This window comes from Poecilia reticulata, chromosome 9 (genome assembly GCF_904066995.2).
Source record: "Poecilia reticulata chromosome 9, P_reticulata-male-v2, whole genome shotgun sequence".
NCBI lineage: Eukaryota > Metazoa > Chordata > Actinopteri > Cyprinodontiformes > Poeciliidae > Poecilia > Poecilia reticulata.
In genome coordinates this window covers 12430840-12451934 of record NC_088838.1, presented here as the reverse complement: position 1 = coordinate 12451934, position 21095 = coordinate 12430840, and the positions used below count along the sequence as shown (strand labels likewise).

Genomic DNA, 21095 nt, shown 5'->3' with positions numbered 1-21095 from the left:
TGTAAAAGGAAAAAAATGGGAGGAAAAATGCAAAACCTCATTGCAAAAGTGTGCACACCATTTAACTAATACTTTGTTGAAGTACCTTATCATATAACTTATACATTCACTCTTGAGTACGCAGCTACTATAACGGATCTACTTTACTAGGGATAAAAAATATTCCAGACATTTTCCTCATTTGCTCACAAGCAACAAAAACCAGACCAACAAAAGAATGAAGTCCTCATAGGAAAATCAAAGTTTTGGAACGGTCTTATCAGGATGTGACCTTTAGATGTCCTCACAGTCCAAGAGAATTGGAGAACGTTTGAGTGGGAAAGTATGCAAATACTGCCAAGTCAAGAAGTAGCTCGTTGACAGACTTCTAACCTGTAAGAAGGTGCTTTAGAAAAGTATTAGTTAAAGGAAAGTGAAGTGAAGGTTTGCAAATGACTGATGTCTGCTTTTTTTTTTTTCTAAATTACAAAAAAATAGAATTGTAACAGGAGTGTACTGACTTCAGAGAGCCTCTGGGTCTCATACATGGTAGCGGCGCGGTGTATGGAGAGCCAAAATGGAACCAGGATGGAAGAAATAGTAACACATAAGTACGAAATGAGGGTACAAACTAGCAAATTAACAAACTGAACAGCAGACTTTCAAAACACTTAAGAGACAGAAATGCCACCTTTAACATCATATTTATTGTTATTTAGTTACTCAATAAAACATATACAGATATATACAATATGCAGGAAAACAGACGACTGCACTTTACATATTATTAAAAAAAGGAAAACAATAACAAAAAACCTGTTTGTAAATTGCCGTCACAGTCCTCCATCTATTGTTCAAGAAATTCAAATTCAACAGAAGCTTTTATTTAAAGGTTACAAGATTGCCTAACACACAGCAAAATGTTCTCTTATTATACATGTGCAATACCAATAATCTTTTTTTTTTATTATTATTATTTTTCATTTCCCTTATCAAACAAACCCCTTGACCTCCTCTGTTGTTTCTAGTTCCCATTGGCTGAATTGTATACAAGTGGTTGAGCTCACAGGATGTGCAGCGGAGAAGAGAGAGAGAGAGAGAGAGAGAAAAACACTTTCTCAGCAAATTGACTGAAAGAGAAATATGAGTTCAATGACTGAGAGCAGCAAACGATAACGGTTCAAAAATGGTTCAAAAATGCTTTGACAAAGACGAGAAAATCTGAGTTCGCCACCCCCCACCCCCTCCCAAAAAAAAAATAAAAAATGCTGAGGTACGCTCCTGCATAACTGTCCCCCTTCTAGCCTTCCTCTGGGTCCGTTTCTTAGAGTTTGGCTTTGCCAAGTGAACCGGCGGGCCTTGTCGGCGAAATTAACATGTCCCCACCCAGAAAAATCAGGTCAACTTTAGAGGTGTAGCCATAACTGAGGTAAGAGCAGGCAGACTGCAATAAGCAATGAAGCCAAGTTCACATCACCGATACTTAAACACGGGTATACAATCAAAGCCAATGACAACTGACATCTGTTCCTCTGTTCTTCTGCTTTCCTCTTCTCCTCCTTAAACATGTCTTTATTTCTCTTCAACAATGAAATCAAAGGGGAAAGGGAAGAAAAAAAATGGATTTGAGGTTTTCCAGATGTGGGGAATCGACGAGTCGGCCCCACGTTTTATTGTCCAGCAGAATATTAATGCATGACTGTGTTAAAAAAGAAGGGGGAAAAAAAATCATGGCATTTGATTCTGTGTGTAAGTGTGGGTGTAACTTGCGTTCGTGTTTTTGCGTTTATGAGCACGAATGTCTCTCTCCCTGAACAGGCAAGAGCCGCACACAGCTGTCTCACTGACATATCATCGTCATCGTTTGTTTTTTTGTTTTTTTTCTTGTCTCTGAGGTTGTCCTTCAGTCTTTTTTTTGTTTATTTTTTGTTTTCTGGTTTTGTATCCTTCTTCGTCCAAGTCTGTTTTGTCGCTCAAGTCAGAGCTGCCACAAACGTCCCAAATCGGTTCGAGATGTCAGAGTGGATGGAGCGCCAAGAGGAGACGGGCCCCCCTCGGCCCTTGCTGTCCCCCAGCTCGTCTGTGCAGTGGACGGACAGGCACTGCAGGTGGTTCCCGCCGCTGCTCCCGCCTCCTCCCCCTCCGGCTCCTGGGGCCACAGCTCCGGTCTTACTCTGGGAGAGCTCGGATTCTGAACAGAAGCACAGGAAGGAGGAGGTTAATTAAGGCTCCAGCAATTCCAAGCAGCTGGCATTCTCTGATACAGATGAATCATTTAAAATATACACATTTAATGAAACCAGTGTCATTTTCACATCCCACTCTCAGTCTGCACTGTGAAATAAATTCAACACCATTCCATCCCCCTTTCCTCTCCTCTCCCATTTTTTTTCATCAATAAGACCAAAAGTGGAGCCTGTAAGCAAAGCTTCTTCTTCTCACAGTCCACCTCCTCACTGCCTGATAAAAATACGTGAAAGCAGGCAGGCACACACACACACACACACGCACGCACACGCACGCACGCACGCACGCACGCACGCACGCACGCAGAAAAATTTAAACATGCAACTCTGGGAAACTCCTGCATGATCTCCCATCGCTGGGTCAAAGGGCACCGAAGAAGACTGACCTTTTCATCCTGCTTGGCCCAATTTATGGGCATAATGACCATGACACGGTATCGACCCTGTGTCAGCAAAGTGTGAAGTCTCCTATTAAACGGTTGAGGAAAAATCCATACATAGGTTGATTAAACATAATGTGGAAAAACCCGGAGGTCCACCAAGAAATCGGCTGGTGGCTGGAACTGGCTGATTTTACCCTCGAGTGACCCTGATTTGTGATCAGCAGGTCAGGAAAAGTCTGATCTGTGAAGGCAACATTCCTAGGCACCAACAGGTCACAACCCTTCAGTGTCGAATTTGTCACTGTGGGAGCGAGGAAGAGTTTTTTTAGCTGTAGTTTTAATATCAATGAAGGTCTTAAGAATAAAGTTGTAAGCACAAAGGATGTGTGAAGCCATTTAAAAGGAAGCAGAATTTTCCAAAGAGGAATGTCGGGTGTGCATTCAGCATGCTATGTGTAAATAGGAAGTTAGACTTCAGCAAATAAAAAAAACAAAAAAAGTTAAACCCGTGGCAGAAGAATTGCTATTTCTAATTCCAATCCGTCATCTAACACATTGGATTAGGAATCTGTTAGAAATCTTTTGGAAATATCACAGCTTTACAGGAAATCCTCAGAGAAAGTCAGGGTTTGTATCTGGGATAGCTGTCAACACAAGACACCAACAAAGGTTTAAAACGTTGGTTATTTCATCATTTTATCTTTGTCATAAAATTGCAGAGAAATTCTATTGAGCTGCAGAGCTGCGTAATACATACTGCTCACTCTCTCTTCCCTAACCGCACACCTCTCTGGTGCTAAAAGATTCAATGATCGTTCGTCCACAGAGTCAAAAAAGAAAGGCGGAAGGCGGGTTGACTCTGTGGAGTGTCCCGCAAATAAATAATTCTACAACTGGACTCATAAAAGTAAATAATAAAATATTGGTAGTAGAAAGTAAATTACAACTGTGCTGCAGCTGATATTTGTTTTAAAATGACATTGCAGTGAAAATGTGTGCTTTTTAAATACTGCTACATTTCAGAAGTAGAGTGAAAAAACACAAACAATAGTGAGGTGTAGCTAGACTTCTTTCAGAATAATTAAATTTACAATTTATGCAAAAAAAAAAGTAGTAGATTTACTTTTTTTATTATTTAAACTTCTTTGGAAAAAAAATCCTCTTGGGCAGGTCAGACCTTTACAAATAGGAAACTGTCCACGGAAATGTCTGATTGGTACATCTCTAATATAAATGCATATGTTTGTATCTATAAAAGCAGACAGAGAAAATGTGGACTCCCAAGATGCATGATTCAAATGTGGACACAAAAAAAACCCGGCATGTGAAGGAATAAATTGCTAAATAAAAGATGAAGAGAAGTGTGAACTTCTTATGAGTGCAGCATCACACTTCATCACATCTATCTGCGAAGAAAAAGTAAAAATAAGTACAGTTTTATTAGATTAAATCAGGACACAATGAAAAAAAAAAGCCAAGGTAGTGGTGGGGCTATGAGTTGGGTGCCACTAATGCAGCATCTTTTGCTTTTGGATTTTGCCTCCAAGCAAGCCCTTAGCACAGAGAAAACCGCGTGTGAAGATGTTAGCGATCGTCGGTTTACATCAGTCCGATTAATCTCCCATCTCCTCACCACACAAAACGCTCCACCGCTCCGCTCCGTGTGGATGGTTGAAACAAACTAGATCAACCGCGTGAAGACGCAAAGCTTTGAGGTTCAGGGACACGTTGGTGTGTGAGAGCGGAGGAAGGTGGAAAAACAGCTCTGACAAGCTGAGTTACATGTGTCAGAGACGGCAGGGAGGAGGGAGGAGAGGGGGCGAGGCTGTGATAGACGACAGTTTGGGCTCAGAGCGGCTCAAGATCACAACACTCCAGTCAGGGTGATGCTCACCTGAGGGAAGTGGGAACTGTTGCAGAAAACCTTCATGCATGTTTGTATCATCTGCAAGCTTACTTTCTCCTTTTTCAGCTAATCTGTTTTGGGTTTTTTGTGTTTCTTCCCCCTTGCTTTCTTTGCTCAGTCTTGTCACTTCTTGTGGCAGCAGTCATACAATTTGATTCAAAAGGGACAGGGATAAAAGCGAGAAGAAAAAAAAAAAAAAAGATGGCAAGACCAAAATGCGGGGCGGCCAGGAGAGGCAGACAGGCAGGCGAGCCCCCCAGCCAGTCTGGGCTGCGACCAGTGGAACGGAAAAGTGGGGGGATTTGGTGAAAGGTCAGGCAGCTAAGCCTCCCGTTGTTCTCCGTTTCATCTGGTCCTATCACCTCTGCTCCCTGGAAGATTTCTCTCCATCTCCCAACCCCAATCCAGGTGCCTGATGGAAGCGTACTGTATGTACGACGGGGGTGAAGAGGAGAGGGGGGGAGGGGGGGTTGTCACTGCTGGTTCGGTGAGCAAGGAGAGAGATGAGGATTTCAGAGCGGTGTTGGTGGTGGCTGTGACAAGATCTCACATTTGCCAGAGGGTACAGTCATACACCTCAGCATGGCTGATCCCCCACACCCACCCCCTGCCAGTCCCACCCCCACATCCCCTCACACTCCCTCTTCCCAGCACAGTGCCCTCAAGCACCCGCCAGCAGCTCATGCTAGCTGGGCACAGCAGGGTCCGCACCGGCCTGAATAGGCAGCCAAGCGTTCCCCTGGCTCACTGCTGACACACAGCAAACTGACAACACACACAGCCAAAAACACAGAGCACACCAACCAACCAAGCGCTGCCACACTCACACCAGCCTTCAGCTACTGCTTCGCATGCGCACACACACACACGTATGCACGCGTACGCACACACCCACACATACGCATGCACACAGGCCAGAAAGCAAGGACATGCATACAACAGCACACACGTACAAAGCACAGCTACATGCATTACTCAGCTCCAAAGCAAAGGACAGCGGTGGAAAATACACAGAAGAAAAACTACACATGGCTGAAAATATCAGATATGATCACTATCTTTTGTGATCACACACTCTTACTCATGGCTGTCATTAGAATAAACCCAGTATTCATGTTCACGGGATCTGTTTTTGTCTTCGCGAAAAAGAAATTTAGGCATGGGTCGATACGTTAACCTTGAGTGTAAGAGAACAACAGCATCACGTTATTAATAAAAACACTTAAAACAGAGGTAAACATTATTATTGCTGGTAAAACATTGAGACATAATTTACAGCATTTTAAAATGATAATCATGTTAGGTAAAAACATCTATATATTTATTAGGACACAGAGAGACATTTAACACAAACTCATATTCGCTGGCATGTTAGTTAAAAAGGCCTCCAGTCAGTTTTTAACAAAATACCACATGTAGTATCAGGCTGAGGGTTTAAAACTGTGACACCTTCATGAGAGCTGTGTGTTATATTCCTTTAGTTTCCAAACCACGACAGCCCATGAATTACACAACTCAAAACATGTTCAAATCCAATTTGTTTTTGCTGTAAAAAGGACAGTGACCTTCTTTCAGCCAACTGACCACTGGCTGAAACTGTTTTATTTCTTGACAAACTTAATATGGGCCAGCTACCAGCATCGAGGCCCATGACTGCAATACATGCAATATGCTCATTGTAATTTGCTGGAATTGCTGATAAGTCAATGCCTTGTTGCAATCAGAAGGGCTTCCTCACACTGACAAAGCTTTCACCAATTACGTGACCGGCTGATTTTGATTACCGAACTATAATTAGAATATAAAATCATACTGCTTGTAGCTAAATTCACATTTGACTACTTTACTTGTTATGCAAAGTGGAACGTTACTGCAATAATGAATTGTTGTAAACTGCCTTTAGATGCCATTTGGTGTAATTTAGTTGTAAATAAATAAACTGAATTATAGTGTTCATTTTAAAGAAACAATGAGTGTTAAAACCTGACCATTAAAGAAAAAACTAACTATAACTCAACATCATAGGGCCTCCGGCGGGATTCAATGGGTGTCATTTTTTTTTTCTTTCAGAAATACAAGACTGGGAAAAAAAAAAGAAAAAAAAAAAGATCAACACGCCACACTTAAATTAGCCATGCCGGTAGATTTGTTCGAAGGTGGAGACGGCAGTGTGAAATTTGAAAAATCACACAAGTCTAAATCCCAAATCGCCATGACATTTTACAAGCAGGAATTTTCTTCAATAAAGTCTATCTGGCTACGGTTGTTCATTGACTGACGCAGAATTCATATCCACGGTAATATCTCAATAATGGCCCATTCATCTGAGGGAAACGAGTGCTTAGTTCCAACCAGCGAGAGAGAAAATGCCTAATAAAAAAGGGGGCAACGGTAACAGTGCAGGCAGCTGCGCTCAGCCACAAATACACCTTAATATCCTTAACCACATTACAGCCACAAAGGATTACCAAAGACATGTGTTAAATAAATACCGAATTCAAAGTGATGCATTTATATGGCCATATCTCTCATCCCAAGTGCAGTATATTTTTATTTGGTGCCTGGTGATGATGCTCATACACACACACACACACACACACACACACACACACACACACACACACGCACCCACACACCTACACACACACAGCAGCAGCAGCAGGGTTGTGAAGCCGTTTTCACAGACACAGCCAGAAACGATTTACAGAGATGAGTGGAGCTTGAATGCCATGAAGGCAGGGAGCGCAGCGCGCAGCTCCGGTTGTCTGGATGACACCAATGTGTCTGGGAGCTGACGGCCTGACACGGGTTTACATGTCAAACCGCAGCACAGGAAGGTAAACAAAGGCTGCTCAGAGACCCTTTTCCTGCCAGCTCCATATTAACTGCTAAGGAGTACGATTACTTCTTCAGATTAATCTTAAAAAGCAGCGGCACATTCGAAAGGGACTTTGATAATATTTAAGGGAGACAAAGAAGGATCAATGGTTCATGACGTCAGAGGGGGGCAATGGTGTGTATCGAGGTATTCCCAGAGTTTCGATTTCATCATCAGCTACTATTTCCTGGAGCTCTTCTTTTTAACGAGATTCCAGATGAAGTAACGGAGTAAACGCAGTTTCGTCTGCAACTATGTGTGGACTACAAAAGAAACAACAAATGATGAAGTGTGTTGAATCTCCATACTGTGCAAGGTTGTGAAAAATGCCTGCTTTACATTTTCGATTTGCAGATCCTACAGGGAAAGATCTTTTAATGAGAAAGCAGAGAAAATGCCAGTGATCACAGACTTCTGAGACTGTAAGGAGTGCCGTCTCTCTCCCACCTGCTGCACAGTCAGCTGACTCAGTGCAGGTCAAGAAAACATTTCCCTGTCGTTCTAGAAAAACAAAATTGAATGGTTGGAAATATTTTTCAACTATGGACAGCTATGAAGTGGAAACTCAAGGACAATCGCCCGTCACTCTCTTATAGAGACACTTTTTAAAGCTAATGCTACAGCTAAGTCTGTTCAGCTACAGATTGCAAGCTAGCTACAAGAGCAGATAGCCTGAGTAATTAACAACCCACTGTCAGCTTGTTATACTGATAAATTTTAGATATTTGTTTTTTTTTTTGTTTTTTTTTCTTTTCTATTCATCAAAACCAAATCAGCAAATATCAATATATTATTTCAGCAGCTGTATGAATTAATTAATTTATTTAAAAGGGGCATTATTTAGATCTACTATGCAAAGTGCCAGATTTAGCCACAGACGATAATTTTAATCTGCAATGTCTGGATTAAAACATTAAGTCACATTTTTGGTCAATTATAAAGTACTGCACCAAGTGCAATCTGACCTGTAAGAGGACACTGACCAAACAAAAGCAAAAGACTTCTCTTGGATTATATTTTATGTTTAAAAAAAAAAAAACTGGAACAAGCTGTGGTTTTAGATTGTGGTGATTTTTACTCAAGTTGTCAGGATGGCAAAATCTAATTCAGGCTCATTTCCATTCCAGAGAGACAATAAGAGAAGCTAAATTAAAATAAGAGCAGAAGGAAACAGAGTGTCTGTTGGCGAGTTTTGAGTTTCCTCTGTGACAGTGATTTCCCAGGCCCTGGCGTCCCATGCGGCAGGCGGGCCTGCGTCCTCCTTCTATCCCCATCCCAACACTTCCATGACCACACTTCACCTTTGACCTCGGGCTCTCCGGGGCGCGACCCCGTCCCCTCTGAACACAAACCAGACCAATCAGATCGCTGCGCTCCCTGACAAAAACACCCAAAGGCCTTCACTCCTGTGACAGTGTGTGACATCAGGTCAGATTCCTTTCGCATAACAACTAGAGCTGTGGTTCTGCGTGAGGACTCAGCACAAAACAGCCGTTCAAAACCACCAAGAGAAAAACAAAAAAATTAATAAATCTGATCCTAGGAAAAATGGAGGATGGGGAAAGGTTTGTTTAACCTGCAACAGGATGTAGCGAGTGGAAATTTTATTGCCTGGAATTTATTATATATGTTGTCGCCTGCTCAGACAATACAGATTATTGCAAAAAGAAAAACAAAAACAATCTAACTCACATTAGCAAATCTAATAAAGCCCTTAATTTGCAGGTATGCTTAAGGGCCCAATTGAGGTTCCCATGGCCTGACAGAGGTATTGTCCCGGTTATCCATGCCCTGAGGTGGACGGGATGGGGACCAGGGGGGTGGGGGTGTCAATGTGAGGCTCCCCACAACCCCTTTAACTCCACCCAAGTGCCGTAGCATGACCTTTCCCTCAGAGCAGAGAGGATATCTGGAGGGAACGACGAAGGAGGGGGGGACATTTCTCAGGCAAGGGCACAGGGGTTATTTTGGTTTGAATTTCCTCTCTGTTCTCTGCCCTGCAACATGAAGATGGAAAAAAGAAAAAGAAACAAAAAAAAAAAAAAAGAAAAAGGAAAACCTTGCCTCGACAGGCACTGCCCCCAGCATTTGTTACCTTCTCTCCAGCAACATACTCACTACCATCCACTAACACTCATACAAACACACACCTCCCCCTCCAGCCACAAGAAGTGCTTAGGAAACCAGACACAAATCAGAACATGGGAAGTGATTTAGTGCCTCCTACATAACTCACAGCCATGTCCAGGACCTGTCCAGCATGTCATCCAAACCAGTGACATATTGATCTAGTTCGCTGTCTCTATTTTGTTTCTGTACACTGCGGCCTGCTGAGTTTTTTTTTCTTCTTCTTCTTCTTCTTCTTTTTTTTGAGAAAAATTCACTTTTTGCACAGACATTATTGGAAAAGATCCACAAGACAAAAAAATGTGACATTTGAAAATATAAGATGCTTAATCAAGGTATTTTTGATCTGAGACTCATAAAACCAACATACTTGTTACAATTCTGGCTGTAAGATTTATTATGGTTTTGGTTCTGAGACTAAAACAAAACTCTAAAACAAACACTGCTAATTTTAGAAGTAGTTTTTAAGAGTTTATTCCATGGATTGTTCTACCTTTCTGCTCTTTGGGAAGAAAGCAAAGGTTTAACAAGCCGGTTTAATGGTCGAGTTAACTGCTTTCGCTCACAGCCGGTAGTTTTAAAATAGTAAGCCTGGCCATATTGATGTGTGGCGATCTTTTGGTTTCCACTCTATAACTGTCTGCGCATTTCTGATGAGTGCAAACGTTTCCAATTTTCGCTTTCTTGCGAGCGAGGCAAAAGTGAAGCTGTTTCCGTAAGCCATCTTACTGGCAGTGTGCAGCAAAAGACGGGGGAGGGGAGGCAGGGGTCATTGCTTAGGAAAAAAAATTGTGGTTACTTCAACACTTTCTCTGTAAGGCGTTTAACTGTAAAACCACTCATATGAAAGTATGTGAGAGAAAAATAACTTTTTCTTAAAATTCTTAGTACAGAGGAACCAACTTGAACAGTGGAAGGAAAATGTTTCTAATTCATGTTTAAGCACCGAAAGTCTGGTGAAGTACATTTGCAGCAATATGTGTAACTAAAACTCAATCAAACATAGCAACAACTAAAAATCTAATGGAGCACAAAAATATTGGTAGAAAAATTATATGGTTTGAATTCTCTTTGTTCTTCCATAAGTACAAATGGCAGTTTTACCCAACTACTCGTCTCCGGAGCAAAAAGCAAGTCCTTTGAAAATCAGCTGCTTTCGTCCCTCCTTTCTTTCTTTCTTTCCCTCCTTCCTTCCTTCTTTATTTCTCGCTGTCTCTCATACCTCCTCTCGTACTCCATCAGTCTCTACTTCTGTCTCCCAGGAGAAACAGCCCCAGTGTCATAACTCATTTGTCAATTCCTCAATACAAATTAAACAGTGCCTGACGACTACCTGTATGCCTAATAACATAACCGCTATTGGCAGCGTGACAACATTCACACCTCTAAAAACTGAGAGTATACCCACACACACACACACCCCCACACGTACACACACACAGGGTTTAAAATCTGAACTACTTTCTCTTGCAGCTAAGGATCGTGGGACACCTTTCAGGAGCTCAGTGCCCCGTGTCCACACTCTGCAGTACAGTGGACATTCAGACGTTAGACACCATTTAAAGTTTGGATCCACACTCGTTTGCATTTCCAGCTGCATCCGAGGTGAAAATTTCCCCACATGCTGATACAGGTTTAATTTTATTCCTGCGCCCTCCCTCTGGGGGAAAAAAACAAAACGCAGAAGGAACTTCTATTTTAAATATTCAAAAACACTTTTTTTTTTTCGCAAAGCAAAAGGTTTGACATCTTCCTGTAGCAGTCACAAGCACGTCTCTTTAAGACTTCTTTTGACTGTCACTAATGCCCACACAAAAAAATAAAATAAAAAAAATACGAAGGAACATGCAAATAGATGCAGAAAACACTTCCAAGGACCATCTTGAAATCCAAACACTAAAGGCGAGTCAGACGTGTTTTCCATCTTTTTAAAAGTCGAGTAAATACGCTTACATTTTTCCAGCACGTTGGAATTAAACGTGCACCTCTCCGTGCAGACACCTGATACTGAAGTCAGTAGCTGGGAGCCTGACACCGAGTCCAAATAAATCAAACTTTTATGCCTGCAGATGACGAATCCATACTGTCAAGCTGCGGTACCAACAATCCAGCCTTTCGTTACACACTGTGCATGCCAACCGCAACACCAAAAAAAAGACAAATGCAAGCAAAGCTGTAGATTTATGAATTTAAAACAATATTCTACAGACGTCAATATGAAACACCTGTATTTTTTTTTAAATACAGAAATCTAGTTTCTTGACTTCTCTGACAAAAGAATATTCAATTTCTTGTTTTCAAAAAAAAAAAACAACAACTAATAACTCGATGATATTTACAATTGCTTTAATTAAAGATGCACCAACCTGGCTTATTTTTTTCTTGGCAGACATTGATTTCCAATTTAGCTTGGGCTCTGAGCTGCTGATGCTGATTTGGACTCTTTCTGATTTTTGTTTTGTTAATTTTTTTTCTTAAGGGTTATAACTAACTTAAAAGAAAATATGTGCAGTGGGTCCTTTTTGCAGAGATAGTGGTTTGGAATTCAATAGAAAAATTAAGGAATTACAAGAATTTTCTCATTTATACAGCAAATTTGTTGCAGCATATAAGCTGCAACCATTTCAAAGCGCATGTTGTTGGCTCATTTGTGTTATAAACTTAAAATGAAGAACACTTTTAGCTTTGATGCCTTTAAATTTCATCTGCTGATTACTGATCAGAGCCAATAAAGGGGAAAAAAAGATCAATGGTGATTGGTGCATCTCTAGAATTGAGATGGTAACAGAACAAGCTTTGACTTCAGTTTATTCCTCTTTTGAGTTGTTTGTCTTAAACAATAAAACACAATTATTATGGGACAGACGAGTGTGATAAATGTTGTTACAGACGTCAATATGAAACACCTTGCAATGACAGGTAAAGTACATAAACTGCCCGGAGCTGTTTTTAGCACATTCCAGCATGTGCCAATCACTTTCTTCTTTCTTGTAAAAAAAAAAAAAGGGAAATAGAAATTACTGGTGTTGCTTGTGGGACCTTTGTCGTGCTAAAAATGTCAAAGCCAGGTAAGTCTCACAAGATTTCTCTTTTCACAGTGGAATATCAATAAACCTCTACTTCTGTTGCAACTCTGTGCTTTCTAGTAAGCATGATAGGATGCAAGTTCTCCATGTTTCAAAGCTGTCAGAGTCGGAGAGATAAGGATTTGATTATTATTAGAGCTTGTGTGAAGACTGATTGGTTGGAGAGCTAAAAGTGAAACTCTTCCACAAGGTCAACTGCGAAATGTTTTTTTTTAACTGAGATGAGAAGATGAAAAAAAGTTACACAAGCTTGTGGCAAAAAAAAAAAAAAAAGAAGTGAAAAGTAAAAATAAAAATAACTGAATCACTTCCTACGCCTGCTGGTTGCCTGTTATCAAGACTGTGCATGAGTTTCCACATGAACGGTCAGTCACTGGCTAAGATATGTTCATGAGAAAGGAAGAGGGAGGGTGTGAAAAACAAAAAGTTTTCGAAAAAGGAGAAATACAAACTGAGAATGAACGACAGGCAGTTGGACGAGGACCTGAAGTCGCTGGGATGATGAAGTGTACCAGATCCTTGCGAAGAAACACAGAGAAGCGCAACGTCGCAAAGACACGAGGCTAGAAGGGAATATCACTGCCACACGCATCGCTTTGAATGGCTGCAGAGGGAGCACAGAGAGAGACACGCCGAGAGAACAGTTCCTGAAAGAACGGGCGAAGTTTTATCAGCTATCTGTCAACACATTTACACATTCACAGGAAGTTATTGAATATCTGCACTTTGTCTTTTTGTTTGGTTTCCCAAGCGAGCTGCTCTCCTGATCCACCACCGACAGGCCACAGCGCTAAGATAAACAGAATTATCGTACGTTTCATTATTTTTTATTTTTTTTTTTCCCCAGGGAAACTGTGACGACACACAGTCCCTACAGGAACCGAGCTGAACCCTGAACTCTGACCCCTGAACGTCACCCGGTTTAACTCTCGCTGCCATCAGCTCGTCTGTGCAAACTGCACTCCGAGACTCTCCACTACGACACAGGGAAAACAGTGAATAAAAATAAAATAATAATATTAATAATAACAATAATAAAAACATTTTTAAAGATAATTAAAGTGTACTAAATGATATGCATGTTTCAGCTGAAAAATGAAAGTTGAAAAAAAAGCCCCCCCCCCAAGAAAAAGCATCACAAGCATTTTCATCAATTCTTGCTTGGACTTTTACAACAATTAAATTTGTTACAAAATATTTCACTTTTTCCAGAAAATAATAGTAATGTGTTTATATATATTTAAAAAAACATTTTGAATAAAAACTGCTAAGAAGACAGCTGTGATTCTAAAAAGCTATTTTAAAAGATATAGTTAGAAACTTCACTAAGCTTCCATTAAAGAGGCCAGAAAAGTGCATTTTCTAGGATCTAATTTCTTCCTTGTTTGAAATGATGTCTCTCTTTGATCAAGCAATATTTCACTGAAACCTAATTGACTAAAGTACTGTTATGATTTATTTGAAATATGTGTCAGTGGCATTTTCTTGCCTATGGCGGATTTTTTGTTTACAAGATTAATGACTTAAAACTAGTGGTCTAGTGTGTGTGTGTGTGTGTGTGTGTGTGTGTGTGTGTGTGTGTGTGTGTGTGTGTGTGTGTGTGTGTGTGTGTGTGTGTGTGTGTGTGTGTGTGTGTGTGTGTGTGGCGGGGGGAAAAAAGTCAGTGGGATGTTTGATTTTGGAGCTTACACTGTGGGATGTGACTTATCTTAAATGATGATGTTATTTTTGCTCCCAATGTGGAGCCTATGCGCATCAGATTCAATCTCCAACCCCCCCACATTTCCCTCCAAAAAATAAATATATACACCTCCGTCCTTTTTCTTTCTTTTTTTTTCAATCTTTGCTGTCTGAGGCACTCAAATGAGAAACTGTCAGGAGCTGTGATTTGTGCTAACTAGCTATCGATCGCTCCAGAGCTGCATGCCTTGCGTCCACGCAGGGAGGGCTGAGGAGAGCAGAGCAGAGAAGAGAGGAGAAACTACAACGCTTTTAAATACTTTATGACTTTTGTGCGTTCATAATATTAAACGTGGAACTAATTATTGGGGGAAATAAAACAACCTAACTCTCTATTGGGGGGAGGGGGGGATTTTATTTTATTTTTTTATGTCTTTATTAATATTGAAAATATTTATTTAAATTTGTCAAAGTTTTGATTATTCCTAATACAACGCATGCACGCAGCAGCTTTAGCAATTCTCGGTTAAAGTGTCTGAAGACAAAAGATTTCACCACTCAGCGCTGCGCTATATGAAACATGTGCTCCATCTGTGTAATGGTATTATTGTTTATAACCCGACACCCTCTTCTCGGTGTCACACGAACGACGCGCCTGGACGCAAAGAGTCCGCGCCATGCGCGTCCCCGCCGCGCTCTGCACCCGCACATCAGAACAAAGAGACGCTGCAGAAGCGAGACGGCGCTGTGAACGCATGTAATGAAATATCGACTCTGTCTTTAGACTTGGTCTTAACAATACAGAAAAGTTAGCCTGATAAATTATGAAGTTAGAATGACGAAAAGGAATTTTGGAAACAATTTTTTTTAAACAAACAACTAATGAAAATAAAGTGAGAATTGATTGCACTTAAATAAATGTATTATTATTATTATTATTATTATTATTACAAAAGAAGGACAAAACTCACATTCTCATACAAAAAGAAAAAAATATATATTTAGATTTAAAGACGTCATAAAGACGTTGCGCTCTGAAGATATAAAATTGTAACTTCAAGCCCATCTCTTCAATTTATGGCACGTCTCTTCTTGCTTAAAAAGCATATTTTAGTCAAAAATATTTTTTACCATATTTGAGAAACAACACAGTGAGAATTATTCATATCACAACTGAGTTACAAAAATCGCTCCGAGACAAAGTTACGCAAATTAAAAATATCAGTCTATTAACATAACGCTTTTAAATCTGTCATCTATTTAACATTAGTTCCAAAATACTAAACGTGAATGACCGGATTTTTTTTTTTTTTTTTTAAACGAGGATACTAATCCAGAATATCCTGTCGAAAAATCTATCCACTTTGACCAGGCCGGTATTATCCCATGATAATGACAAAAACAAACACGTAACCAGGCGAGGGAACCCCCCGCTGCGCAAACGCATATCCACAGAAAGCTATTAATCTTCTCAATGTAGTTGTTCACCCTGAAAACTGAGATAAAGAGCCACAGGAAATGTTTACTTTTCTTCAGCTGTTCTTTTTGAAGAGGCTTTAAGCTACAATTAACAATAAAGGCTTTAAAGAAAGGACCGTTTAAGATGGAATTTTTTTTTTTTACTTTAACATATTAAAAAAAAACAAAATTTTTATACATAAATATTAAAATTGACGACATATTTTTTTCACTTATCTTAAATAAACCCTCTAAGTTTTCAGTTTAGCAATAGAATAACCAGGGATGCATGCTGCTCACACAACATGCACAAAAGTTTCTGTAATGTCAGTTTCAGCAGGACAGCAAAAGTATTTGGATACCTTTTGAATTGACGTTCGAGGTCAAATAAATGAAGCACAAATTTTAAGAGGAAAACTTTTCAGCACTCGGAATTGTATGTTAGAGATTAAAGGAGAAAAAGGAGGAGTTATTTACCTTCTTTACTGCTGTTTTGGCTTTTATTTTTTTCCCAGGGTCCCATGGCCTTGTCATCCTCTGACCCATCCATCATGGTCTTGTCACTGGGCACGTACCAGGTGGCATGCTGCTCTGCCATGAGGGTGTCAAGGTCAATAGTGCCCATTGAGCCCTTCCCTGCATCCGGGCTGCAGCCTGGCAGCTCATTGTCTCCGTTCTGCGAGGGACAGTCACTGCTCTTTTTGCCGTTCTTCATGGCCAGGGGCTGGTCTTCTGAGATACTGAACTGTTGCCGCTGCAGCTGAATCTGGGCCTGGAGGATCTCCAGCGGGTGGATTTCTTCCTGGCCCGAGGTGCTGGACGGGGTGCGTACCTGTTCCACCCCAGGAGTGCCCGGGTGGCTCACCCCGCTGGCCCCTGTGCTCACACCAGAGTTCAGTCCATAGCTGTCTGGTGCTGAGGTAGTATGATTGTTTATGCCCATGCCAAGGGGCTTTTGTCCATTTAATAAACTGTTATCACTCCGCTGCATTTTGGGTGAGCCTGTGATCATAGGGCTGCGATTGGGCTTGGTGGCAGAAGCCCCTCCTGCATCTGAGCTGGATGACACCTCGTCCTCGTTGCCATAGTGGGTGCTGACATCGTCAGGGAAGTCCACTCGTGGTGAGCTGCTGTCAGACTTGGCAGCAACACTTTGAATGCCACTGTCTAAAGAAGACATAAGGTCAGCCTGGTCCCCCAACATTAGGTCACCTCCTTTCCCCCAAGAGGGTGACTGAAGGTGTTTTTCATGAGGTGTGCCCCCACCCCTCTCCCCAACGCCAGCCGAGGGGGTCTGCTGGCCTGGACTTACAACAGGGTTACCGTTATCAGAGGAAAAAAAAATTCCAGGGCTCACATGTCCACTGTCTCTTTTTCTCCTCCCTCTCCCTCTCCCACTCCCTGTTGTTGCCTTCCCCTCACTGCACGGGGTAGCGTCCATGTTGTAGTTTGGGGAGAGGGCACTGGCTTCCCCCTGCACCGTCTGGCTTTGACTTACAGGCTTAGAGTTGCTATTCCCGGTGCCAGGCATCTGGCTGTTCTGGGAAGCGCTGCTCTGAAAATATTCAGGACCAGCACTTCCAGTCCCATTAGATGTGCTGCTATTAATGTCCTGCTCTGTCTGACTTAGTTTTCTTTTGCCCTCGTTTTGGTTCTTCTTGTTGAATGTTACATTAAGATTGGGGGCCCCTAGGCTAGCGATCATGTTCTGGCAGGCCGTGGACAAGGCCGCTAAACAGCTCTGACCGAAAACACTGTCTTTAGAGCTGGTTTTGCTGAAGTTCCCAAGGGACAGAGCTCCCAGCTTACTAACAGACGACCGCTGGCCTGAGGGGAACTCAGACTGTGGAGGGTAGCTCCCTGGTGAGGTGCTCACCCCCTGGGGAGCACTGTGAGGCGGCCCCTGGCGGTTAGCCCCCCCATAGGGAAACGTTGGCTGTGCTCCCATTGGAGGTGCAGGAAAATCAGCTGGTCGCCTTTCTGCTGGTGCATTTGGATGTCCTCCTCCAGCTCCTGGCGACTGCATTTGTGAGAGGTTACCCATGTTTCCACTAAACTGTGAGTGCATGCCTGGAGAATGAAGGGTCTGAACATGTCCGTCTCCTGCTATTCTCATTGGGTCCTGCATACCAATGCCTGGCCTGAACATCATCCCAGCCCCGTTCTGTTGCAGCCCCATCTCATTAGGCCCGGACTCATTACCAGCCCCACCCATGCGCCGTGACATGATCTCTCCAGGTGGGTGGGACCCCTGAAACCAGGAGTTCTCCTGAGTTACATGAGGATTTTGTCCATCAATGTTGGGCATTCTGCCACTGTTCTCCCTGTCAAAGTTGGGCTGAGGCATGTTCCCAACTGGACCTCCATGAGTCATTGGGACAGGAGGTACGTCGCCATGGTGACCTAGCTGCTGAAGACTCGGCTGCCTCATCCTCTGCTGCTGGTTGCGAGAGGCCATCTGTTTTATCATCATGGCGGCGTTTTGGCGCTGCTGCAGAGACTGCGGCTCGGGCCCTGGATGTTGTAGGGGACCTGGTGCAAAACCTTCATTGACAGGTGGGGTGAACTCCCCAGGAAGGCCGGGATATGCTGAGGGAGAGAGGTGGTTATCCATACTACTGCACCAACCATCGCCACCATGTGAATTAGGAAAATCGAATCTGGGCCTTTTCGCCATGTTCATATAAGGAGAGTCAAAGTGTTGCAGCCTCTGATTTGGGGGCTGCTGGGAGGGAGGAGGAGCTGGCTGTTGCATATTAAACATGGGGTCCCCATAGGGGTGCAAACCTCTATTTTCCAGTCTGTGAATGGGATATTCAAACTGGTTATGTTGGCCAGGAATCATGACCCCTCCGTCCAGAATGTTGGGGTTAGTGTTGCCGGGCTCAGCCTGAGGGGGTCGGGGGAGGCCAGGGGGGCACGAGTTCTGTCTGGCTATTAAGCCAGTCTGTTGTTGCGGCTGCATGAGGGGATGTCTTGCATTGACCCCCGGCTCCATTCCCACGGGCATCTTCCGGCCATTCCCAAAACGCTCAAAAAACACTCCATGCTGAGGTTGCTGGGGCTGTGGTGGCGGCTGATGTCCCTTAGAAATGCCCTGCATGCCTGGTGTCCGAGGCATGCCAGAGTTCCCTGGAAAATTTCCACTGGGAACGGGCCGGCCTGGCCCAAAATGTGGTAGCTGAGATTCTGTCTCTGATGGGGAAAACACAGGTACATCAAAATGTCCAGATGGCGGATCGCTTGGAAAGTTGTACTCTAGCCCCTCCACGGCTCCTTGGTTGGGCATCCGTCGAGGCTCCATCGTGTGAGGCTCAGATGACGTAGATGAAGAAGACGGAAGACCGTGGAAGGATGCTGCTCTGTTAGGCGACTGGTCCAGGGGAAGACAGGGAGCAGGGACGGGGTGATTGCCGCTGGGGGGACCATGATGTTGAAATTCAGGTATGTTAGCAGACCTCTGCTGCTGTGGCTGCTGCTGCGGAAAGCCTTCTCCTGCCTGTCCCTCAGCAAGAGGGTCAAAACCCTCTCCAAAGCCCTGCTGTGGTCCCATGCCGTTGCTGTTGTAGCCCATCAGCCTCCCTCCATGTAGGCATGATGACCCTGGATCTGGGCCTCCAAAATTCCCACCAAAATGAGGGTGATGTTGGTGGGGGTGAGGTTGATGGGCATGCGGGTGTCCTTGATGAGGTTGCTGGTTGTTAAAAAATCCATGCATGGGTCCTTGCTGCTGCTGCTGCTGGAGTCCGCCCCCTGTATGCATGTCTGGGTGTCCCCGAGGGTGAAACCCAGCGTAAGGCTCACCATTCATGTTCATATTGAGCCCCAGCATTTGGGACTCGTTCATGGGGCCCATGCCGGACTCCACAGCTCCAGGTGGGCCTCCAGCATGAAAGCCTGGGCTTTTATAATGTGAGCCCATGTTCAGTCTCTGTTGGTTTATGTTTCTCTCTGACTGGCCAGGGTTTCTGCTATTAATTTGAGAACCAAACTGCTCCAGCCCAAACATACTCCCCAGCAATCAATCCCACATGACGGCCAGTTTGCCAGACATCGGCACACTCTGTATTTTTCCGTCTGTCCCCAAAAGCAAAAAGGAAAAAAAAAATATGATACACAGTGTTGATGAAACTAATGATTAATATGTTTAGTATACTTTAAACGATCAAACTCACCAAATAAGTTCTCATTTCTGGGAATCAAAAGGGAGTTTTTTTTGTTTGTTTTTTGTTTTTACTTCTCCAAGGACGCGGAGTGGAGCGGGGACAGACGGTGCCAAATACGCACGGAAACTGCTTGTCTGTTCCCGCATTAATAGGTGAAAATGTCTGCTCTTCCTTTTAGTTTTAGTTTTTCTTGATAGAAAGAATAAAATAAAATAAAACTTGCACAAAAGCGGCGACTTTTACAAGTTATTGTTCTTTGTGCGCAATTTTCTTTGGATAAAAAAAAACCGCTCGGGGGGGAAAAATGAAAAGAGCGCACAAGATTCGAGGAGATCAACAAAAATATGACAGTTTTTCCTCGTTTAGTTCCTTATTCCAGCCCGGTATAAAAGGTCCCAGACTGATTTTTTTGTGTAAGGTCCCATACTGGAAATAACAACAGAAATAAAAGTCAGTGTGGAGCGGTGTGCGCGTCTCTCTGACAAATTTCTGCGCACCGGTGTCCTTTAATAATAATAAAAAAAGAAAAATGGGAAAGAAAAATAAACTGTTTCAGTAGGCTTGAAAACCAAAAGTCCAAGGGCTTATATATGGAAGTCCATAAACACGAATCTCCAACAAGAGCGTCAGTGAACCAGGAGCGGTGCGGTGTGCACTCCCCGGTGCTCCACAACCACGGAGCGGCTTGACAGCATCCTTCACCGCGCGGCCGCTCATGCGCTCGGTGGAGAAGCCTCCGCGCTGTAAGTCCCCGGTCGGTGCGCTCCGATCGGCTGTAAACGTGCGCGTCCCTCGGTTCAGCCAGTACGGTCTGCTGGGCTCTCTGCCTGTGCTCTGTTGTGCTGTGGTCTGGTCTGGTCTGGTCTGGTCTGAGCGCGCTCCGGAGCGATTCACAGATCCACTCACTCACGCACTCCGTTCTGCCGCTTGGCGCTGTGTGAGATCAACGCGTCCAGAGGAGCCAGCAACAAGTTTTGCATTTCTGCAGCCACTTCCATCCACGAGGTCTCAGCCAATCACAGAGACCAAACGGAGCTCCGGGGGCGGGACGAACGTCGTTAAGGTGGTCTTGTGGAGTCGATGGGATTTTTTTTTTTTTTTTTTTTTTTTTAGCTTTAAGCTTTCCCTCGAAAAGTAATAATCTAAGCGAAGTACGAGATTTTAGTTCGATAGAATCTCTCACGTT

At 43.1% G+C, this 21095-nt stretch overlaps 1 protein-coding gene across 3 annotated transcripts; it reads right to left on the bottom strand.

Annotated features, from left to right (window-relative positions):
• Window positions 1–666: 666 nt before the first annotated feature.
• On the bottom strand, window positions 667–20880 carry mn1b (MN1 proto-oncogene, transcriptional regulator b). 3 transcript variants are annotated; one of them, XM_008419082.3, is made up of 3 exons: window positions 19919–20877; window positions 16221–19820; window positions 667–2170 (listed from the first exon to the last, which is right to left on the bottom strand). In XM_008419082.3, the coding sequence occupies exons 2-3, from the start codon at window positions 19750–19752 to the stop codon at window positions 1953–1955; spliced, it is 3750 nt and encodes a 1249-aa protein (XP_008417304.2). In that variant the 5' UTR covers window positions 19753–19820; window positions 19919–20877; the 3' UTR covers window positions 667–1952. The 3 variants fall into 3 exon arrangements, 2 of the variants coding, with proteins under 2 accessions (XP_008417304.2, XP_008417303.2); XR_014088878.1 differs by adding an exon at window positions 13090–13209 and having other exon boundaries at window positions 2068–2170; window positions 16221–20880; XM_008419081.3 differs by having other exon boundaries at window positions 16221–20877.
• Window positions 20881–21095: the final 215 nt, after the last annotated feature.

Bases quoted from the DNA above. Each gene is read 5' to 3' on its own strand.
- mn1b (XM_008419081.3), bottom strand. From the start codon at position 19,752: ATGTTTGGGCTGGAGCAGTTTGGTTCTCAAATTAATAGCAGAAACCCT. The intron at 2,171-16,220 runs GTAAATAACTCC...GCTTCTGTTCAG, and splicing joins CCAAAACAGCAGTAAAGAAG to AATCCGAGCTCTCCCAGAGT.